The 8,373-nt window shown below is 42.0% G+C and overlaps 1 protein-coding gene across 1 annotated transcript in view; it reads right to left on the bottom strand.

The window, feature by feature from the left end:
• LOC106542128 (PH and SEC7 domain-containing protein 1) overlaps positions 1-8,373 on the bottom strand; it is a 72,896-nt gene continuing 64,523 nt past the window's right edge. The window contains exons 14-16 of the mRNA XM_087702376.1: positions 4,212-4,356; positions 3,747-3,890; positions 1-1,921 (exon numbers count right to left, since the gene is read on the bottom strand). Of these exons, the coding sequence (XP_087558502.1) occupies positions 1,724-1,921; positions 3,747-3,890; positions 4,212-4,356 (487 nt within the window). The 3' untranslated portion in view covers positions 1-1,723. The remainder of the gene's footprint in view (positions 1,922-3,746; positions 3,891-4,211; positions 4,357-8,373) is intronic.

Raw genomic sequence — 8,373 nt, 5'->3', positions numbered from 1 at the left:
TTACAAGTAAACAATCAGACCTTTTTATTCGGTGTAAAACATGTAATTCCTGGGTTACATTGCTGGTACCTTGACAAGGAATGGGAATTCTTTTTCTAGGAACCGCCCCCCTTTGGGGGGGATTATTAAGGTGTTTTTTCTTAATGGCCATTTCAGAACAAGTGCTTGTGTGCATCTGCATAATCCAGCATCTAAGACAGGCTTCTCTCCAACATCTGAAAGATTTTTGAGAAAAAAATATGGTGCTTTCCACTCATTCATATTGAGGTGGTCAGTTATCTGTGTTTGAATCAGGCAATTGAAGCTGTGGGTCCTGATTTATGGCATTCACAGTAACACATTCTTTATCCTATTTCTGTAATACAGAGTTTGAAGGAGAACTGTAGATATTTGAGCTGGTTTACTTCAGTAACTGAAGAAGAAACTGTACAATTGGTGTTGTTTTTTTTTACAGTCCGCATAGAACAGAAGAAATCTGACATATTTTCAGATCCAGTACTGGATCTCTGGAAGTGGTGTTTTATCTCTCGGGTATTACCCTGCAATATCCCACCATATAGGTAGTTATACCCCTTCTCCAAAATTTTATGTGGTTTATAGTTCAGCCCCAATGATCAGCTTGGTCCTTTTATCTTTCACTGCATACATAACATTGTCATCAAGCTTTGAGTCGCATCTTAAAAGCCTTTTGAGATTATAAATTAAGGGACCAGGTTATCTATACAGCTGTTAGGACCATACTACTTATGCAACCAATTGTTTGGGAGTTGGGAATGTTCCTGGACATCTGGAATCCCCCCCATCCCTCTGAATAGGCCCCCATCAGGCTCAGGCAATAGACTGGCCAGTTTTTCCTACTACATAATCAGCCTATTTTGTTCTGGTCACTCAAATTCATAAATTACTTGCAGAATCTAATTAGGCCTAAGACCAGCAGGCCCACAACGGTGTTTTGCTGTGGAACAGGAGAATGGGAGACAGCCACGAGCCCTGATTTTACCTGTTAATGATAGTTCCTTTGAAGCATATGCAACCTCTGCCCAGTTTTGTAAGAGGTGAACAACTAGCAGGATAAGTCGTGATCCAGCTTGTGCTGATGAGAAAATAACTGAACCACTCCAAGAGAGCTGCTGGTGGTGGAAGATTTGGGCTTCCAGGAAGAAGGAGCTTCCAACTCCTGCAGGTTGACGGTGCTGCATTGTATCTGCAAGGGAGATGATGAAGAACCTCTGCCCCCAGCATTCTTATGTAAAAGTATTACTCGGCATCATGTCTGTCTTATGCATGCCAAAATTATCTTTTCTACTCCAGTGTGATTCAGCGCTATCCGGTACTAAAAACTGTAAAATATATATATCACAAAAATTGTAAGAAAAGGAAGGGAAGTAGTCTCCTTTCTTCCACTTTCCTATCCTTGGTTTTGCAAGAGATAGAAAAAAGTTGGTACAGTGAAGCACTGATTAAGAATGCAGATCTGTTACTTAACCGTGAAGTTTAGTACTTTCATCCATAAACTATAGTCCGATTATACTGGGAAGGCCGTATAATGTAGGACTGTAGTCACATTTTCCCACTGGTAAAGTTGATACAGAATTAGGCCCATTTATAATGTCTTCCCTTCCCTCCTGACCATGAGCAATGACAATTTGCAAATTTCTAGGACAGGAATGCCATTTTCTTTGCCAAGAGCGATCATCTATCATCTTTGTTCTTTACTAGTAGCTTACTGATTGTTGCATTTTATCTTGGAACCTGTGCCAGCTGGCTCCTGGTTCAGGGGAAGGCTGGACTGGGAATCCTTGAAGCTGTCTTCTGAGCTACCCACTGTAACAAACAGGGTGGCTTCCAAAGCGGCCAGATCCTCAGAGCCAGTCTTCAACTTGGTGCGCATTAGTGTAGCATAAACGCCATAGCGTAATTTCTGCAGAAAGCAAGAAACAACAGGTTTGGTGCCCCACTTGGTTGATGTGTTAATTAACAGCTATGGACTAAAGAAAAGGCAAGAAGTAACCCATAATGAGTAATCTGAATAAGATAACATTACGTTTATGTTCTAGGGATAACATGGGCATTGGAGGTAACATGGTGACTTCTGGATGTTTTGGACTACAATGTCTCACAACTGACCATGCTGGTTTCAGATTATGAGAACGGAATATCTGGAGGATACAGATTCGATTATAAATGTGTTGCTTTAAATCATAAAATCTTATTTTATTCCCATTAAATCAACAGAAGGGTTACCATCAGGGGTGAAATTCAGCAGGTTCTGGAGAATCGGTAGCGGAAATTTTCAGTAGTTTGGAGAACTGCCAAATACTTCCTCTGGCTGGCCCCAAAGTGGGGTGGGAATGGAGATTTAGCAGGATCCTTCCCCTGCCACGCCCTCAGAACCGGTAGTAAAAAAAATGAATTTCACCAACAGTTACCATGTTTCCCCAAAAATAAGACCCGGTCTTATTTTCTTTTGGGCCCCAAAATAAGCACTCAGGCTTATTTTGGGGGAGATCTTTTTTTTTCATCACAAGGCCTGGCCAATCCGGGTGCCCTGCCTCCCCATGCGCACACAGGAGGTGCCGACCACATGGAGGCTACCTACAGCAGGAGGTAGAGGGAGGCAGGTGCCCAAAAAGCATCGGCCTGTGCACCTCTGATCAGCTGTAGGCCATGATGGAGAGCATGGCTGGTGCACCGCCATGAGATGAGAGCGAGAGAATAATCTGATCCAACCTCTGTGTGTGTGTGTCTGTGTGTGTGTCTGTGTGTGTGTGTGCCTGTGTCTGTGTGTGGTGTTCTGGCTGGTACGCCCAGGTACAGGCATACCGGTGCCTGCTGGGAGCAGTAGGCACCGTACCGGAACCCAACCAGGCCATTTGCGCACTCACACACAGCACACAGCGCCTGTGCAAGGCTCCGCTAAGCAGCGTGGTGGATGCCTGGCCCTGTCGGCATGTACCGGTTGCGACGGGATCTGGAATCCACCACTGGTATGTGTGTTTGTGTATGTGTGTGTGTGTGTGTGTGTGTTTGAGAGAGAGAGAGAGAGAGAGAGAGAGAGAGAGGGAGGGAGGGAGGGAGGGAGGGAGGGAGAAGGAAGAGGGAGGAGATCTCACACACACATATACACACACACAAACAATCTCTCTCTCTCTCTCTCTCTCTCTCTCTCTCTCTCTCTCTCTCTCTCTCTCTCTCTCTCTCTCTCTCTCGGCGCTTGTTACTTGGCCTCTTTCCCACTTTCTTCTCCCCACTCCGCCTCCTCCTTCAGACAAAAGCTATGCTTTTTGTCTGTCCATTGCAGCGCAGCGCCTGGGATTTACTTTGGCAGTGGCAGGGGTTGGGGGATAGCCAATCTCCGTTCATGGTGTGGCAGAGAAGCCAATCCCCCCCCCACCAGATCAGGTGAGCCTGGTGGGGCTGGGGTGGGAAACTGGCACCGAAAGCAACTGAAAGTGTGGCATTCAAGCCCTGGAAGATTGTAGGAAGTGTGTGCTTAGAAGCAACGAATAATGAGAACTGCAGGCAATGCTGTCCCTTTAAACTACCATATCTTCCAGAGCTTGAGCATTCACCAACTGCTTCTCCAAATATCTTTGGTATCAGCAAATTACTATTGGTGGCTTTAGATCAGTCCTGATGGAAGGGCTGGTAAATGAAAACATTTTCCCTATCACTCTTCTGCTACCATCTCCAACATTGCTTTGCGAATTGTGTTTGGATCTCACTCTTAATGACTTCCTACTTACTTCAAATATCAGATACTCCTCTTTCTGCTTCAGTTCCTCATACTCCTTGCCTTTCACCTTCTTCTCAGGGAGGGAGGAACGATGCTCCAAGAGTTCTGCTGCCATGGCTTTAAATTTGATTTCATGACTCTTCAGTTGCTCTTCCTATGAAAGAAAGGGGCGGGAAAAGCTGCTTGATCTCTATTGTAGGCCCCAACAGGCATTCACAACATGTCTTCATTTTCCTCTTTGCCATCTGTGGTAATGTTACCAATCTTGCCAGCTCTTTGAATCTAGATTTTTGCACAGAAACATAGACACACAACTGCCTCTTCCTGATTTCAAGGCAGTTTATTCATCTCTGGGGGTTTCATTATTTCTGAGCCCTTTCTTTGCATTAGAACTTATGATCTTAACCCCATTCAATTTTTCTCCAGAATAATACTAGAATCACTAAAGAATGAAGAATAAAGATGCCCCACTTACCTGTGATAATCTTGTGGAAGAACTGGGCAGTAACGGGCGAGTGAATTTTTTTTGGGATCCAATGGCTGCTGGAAATGGTGGTGCAGAGAACATAGCTGCTACCACATTAATCCGTGTGATCCAGGAGTGCATTTGTTCTGTGTTCCTGGAGTAAGATGTAAAAGAGATATCATTCTCTAAATCATATCATGGGCCAAAACACTTACCAAAATTATTTCTTTCAAAAAATAACTTGTTCTTATAACTGTACACAAAAGAAATCCCAATTTCTCTGTAGAAAACCATAAAACAATCCCAACCTCTCACCATGCATTGTGTTATTCCTGAAGGCTATATGTTTAAAATAAAAATTAGAAATGATTAAAACGATACTAAGACAGGAGTGTCAAACTGGATTTCTTTGGAGGACAGGAAGTTCTCCAGCTGGACAGATGTGGGGGATGTGAGCTCTGAAGAGCTCGTCTGGCAAACCAACTCCGTGGATCCTTTTTTGGATCAGAACCCCCTCAAGGGGGGGCGAAGAAGGGGCAGCACCTCATCAGACCCAGGGGGAGGCAACAGGTCCCTCATAGGTCAGAGATTTGCCCTTTGAATCGGAGTAGGGGCGGCCGCGGCAGCATGGCAACATGCTGGCTTCTAGCCAAAGCAACTGAACAGGAGTGTGAGGTCAAGATGAAAGACCAGTAAGAAAATTAATTTAACCCACAGTCATAAATCAAAACTTGGAAAAGGCAAAGAATCTTGAGAGTACAAATAATATTAATAGACAGATCTGGATTTTGGCAAAAGGAAAGAAAGAAAGGAAAATAAAGGGTTGAAACACTAGCCCCCACAAAAAGACATTAGTTTGAAACAATTCAGACAGAAAGGGAGAAAGCAGAGAAGTGACAAACTCACTCAAATACAAACTCTAAATTTGGATTTGGATTTGAAATAGAAACCAAACATTCCAAAGGAATTACTTTGTCCGAATGTCTTCCAACTAATATATCTTAAGCAACTCCAATTAATGAAAGGTGGAATGCAACGATGGAGAATGATCAAGAAAAAAGCACTATTTTCTCGCTGACAACTGATAACCTAATCTTGCCTGTGTGGGAAGTTTTAATTAACCAACTGTCATAAATCAGAACTTAGAAAAGCAGGAGGCGAAAGAAACATACCCTGGGTTGTCTGTATGCAAGTGTGTTCCAATTAATATATTTTGAGCAACTGTGGTGAACAAGAGGTGGAGAGTGGCAAGGGAAAAAATAATAACAAGGTCAAGGGCTGGGAAAATACGAAGGTTTTTTTTCTTTTTTTTCTGCAAAAGATCAAGATAGCTCCAGCTTCTCTTCCATTTTTATGTTAGTTGAATTAGCTAAATTTAAGGTGGACCAGGACTTTGAAATAAGATCTGTATAAGTAACTGTAACTTTGGAACTGGACATCATGGAAAGCCGTGGATTTAAAGAACTACTTGAAATTATAAAAAATATGCATAAATCATTAAAATCAAGCCTAAATAGAATTCTGAATTCAGAGAAGCAGTTATTTAAAGAAGAAGGGAAGGAAGAAGGGGGGGAGAGATAATGAAGATACGGTTGGAAATATAAAGCAGACAAAAAACTCCATTGGGCTTGGCAGTGATATAGGGAAAATTGAAAAGGAAGGATGTGTCCCAACAAAAGAAATAAATAGCAGACAAAAGATGTTTCGGTGGTTGACAGTGACATAAGGAAAACTGAAGAAGGAGGTTACGCCCCAACAAAGGGAAATATAAAAGATTTCTTTGATGGTGTTTTGGGGAAAATTAAAGAGGGTGGACATGTCAAAACAAAGAAAAGGGGGAAGGCAGGAATAGAAAAGTGGAACAAAAGATTTACTAGGAAAAAAAATCAGACAACTAGAAATTGTTATATGGGAAAAAACAAAGCTGAGATAAGGGGTTTACTCCTAAATATGACAATAAAATTAAGTTGCTAACTGATTATTATAATGGAAAGATATTAAATAAAGGTTAAAATATATGGAATATGGACAGATATGAAATTGATATGGGGAGATTGTAAAGCAGAGGTTTGTGATTCACTTTTATACATGATAATTAAATTGAGTTGCTAATTGATTGAACATGAGAATAGAAGGACAATTAAGCATGGGTCAAAATATACGAAACATGGGCATATATAGAACTTCTAAGATGATGAATAAAATGAGATATGTACCACTTGTTATTCTATATAGTAGATTAAGGGAATTGTAATGAACATTGAACAGTAAGTATTGCCATTTATAGATAATTAAGGGTAACCTAAACCAAGATATGGAAAAACGGAGAGGTAACATGAAATATACTTACAATGGGAAACTATTGAGATTTTAAGACAGAATCACAAAGTGGGGGGTGTAAGGATGCATAATTATATAAATATAATGATGAAAATAGCTGGGAATTGTAACCAGGTCTACATCTCAGCCAAAATGAGGCTGGGGGGAGGTAGGTGGGTTTAAAAGCACAACTATATATGTATACTTTTTTTCTCTTTAAAAAAAGGAGGAAGATATATGTTAAAATTAAATATGTATATTGAAAAGGAATTATAAATTCCATCAACATTCCATCGCTCAGAAGCTGAAATACACCAAATAAATGAGCTGAAGAGTGTGAAGTAGAGGGGAGAGATAAGGGAAGAAGAGAGGGAGAGGAGAGAGGGTGGGGGAGAGGAGGAGAGAAAGAAGGAGTGGAAAGGGGAGAGAGGAGGAGAGAGGAAGGGGAAGTAGAGAAGAGAAGGGCGACAGAGGGAAGAAAGGAGATAGGAGGGGGAGGAGAGAGGGAGAAGAAAGGGATGGATAAGGCACAAATGTGGTGTATGGTGAGCAGAAGAGCCAATAATTGTTTTGGGGAATTGATGGCAAGACGAACTGATGTAAACATTTAATAATACAATATGATGTTGACTATGTAATATGCTAAGAAAATGAAAAAAATAAAAAACTTTTTAAAAAACTTTTAAAAAACCTGGATTTCTTTAAGGGCCTGATCAGCTTTGTAGTTGTCCTCTACATGCTTGGCAGGGGTTTGGGTGGGTTGGTGACTGGACGGATGCCTTCTGCAGCACCCTGCCGGCCAAATGGGGCGCAGAACAGCATGCGCAGCCTCTCTACCTTGTTTGGGGCCTGAACGGCCTCCTGCAGCACTTTACCTTCCAAAACAGGGCATGGAGGGGCTGTGCGTGGCTCCCCTATACCTCGTTTTTGCTCTCCATGGCCTCCTGCAGCACCCTGCTGGCTGAAAATGGGCCAAAAAGGGGGTGCCCATGTGGTCCATTTTCAGCTGGCAGAGGCACCATGGGCCGGTCCTTTGATATTTCCAGGCCGGCCCCGTGGGCCAGATTTAAGCATCCGGCCAGCTGAATTCAGCCCGCGGGCCTTGAGTTTGACACCCCCTGTAGTAAGCTAAGGGGAAGAACCAAAGCCAAAATCCATATGATATCCCAACATGTGTAAGGGGTGGCAAAATAATGTATCTTATGCTAATATGCTGCTTACCATAAAGGGTTTTTGGCTATTGTTGCAGTGATCGAGGGAAAATGGTAACGTTCCAAATGGGCCTTAGTCTGAATGTGAAGCTTTATATAGTTTTTTGTTCTTAAACCAGGAATTTTAAGGAATATGAAGGAGATGCAGTGCTGCTTTGTTAAAATCTTTTGTTTGAAAGTTGAGAAAGGAAAGGATGTAACCAGGAAGGCTGCATTCAGTGATAGCAATAGCAATAGCACTTAGACTTATATACCGCTTTACAGTGCTTTTACAGCCCTCGCTAAGCGGTTTACAAAGTCACCATATTGCCCCAACAATTTGGTTCCTCATTTTACCCACCTCGGGAGGCTGAGTCAACCTTGAGCCAGTGAGATTTGAATGGCTGAACTGCAGCTAGAAGTCAGCTAAAGCAGCCTGCAGTACTGCACTCTAACTACTGCACCACTGGGGCTCATATATAGACAAAACGTAGCTGTATTTCTTTTTCTTTTTCTGATATTACCTGTTGTGATATGTCTAAGCAACCAAATATCCTTCTAATAATGTAATAAATAAAATTTCTAATTTTACTTCTAGAATTTTCCTTCTAATGAATAGAATTGATCTGCCCATAAATCAATCTCCCTCCCCCGGCATTAGA

Source organism: Thamnophis sirtalis, unplaced genomic scaffold (genome assembly GCF_051295495.1).
Source record: "Thamnophis sirtalis isolate CommonGarterSnake01/CBP01778 unplaced genomic scaffold, rThaSir2_p1.2 scaffold_15, whole genome shotgun sequence".
In the NCBI taxonomy this organism is placed as follows: Eukaryota; Metazoa; Chordata; class Lepidosauria; order Squamata; family Natricidae; genus Thamnophis; species Thamnophis sirtalis.
The sequence above is the reverse complement of the archived record's forward strand: the minus strand, read 5'-3'. Positions and strand labels throughout refer to the sequence as shown.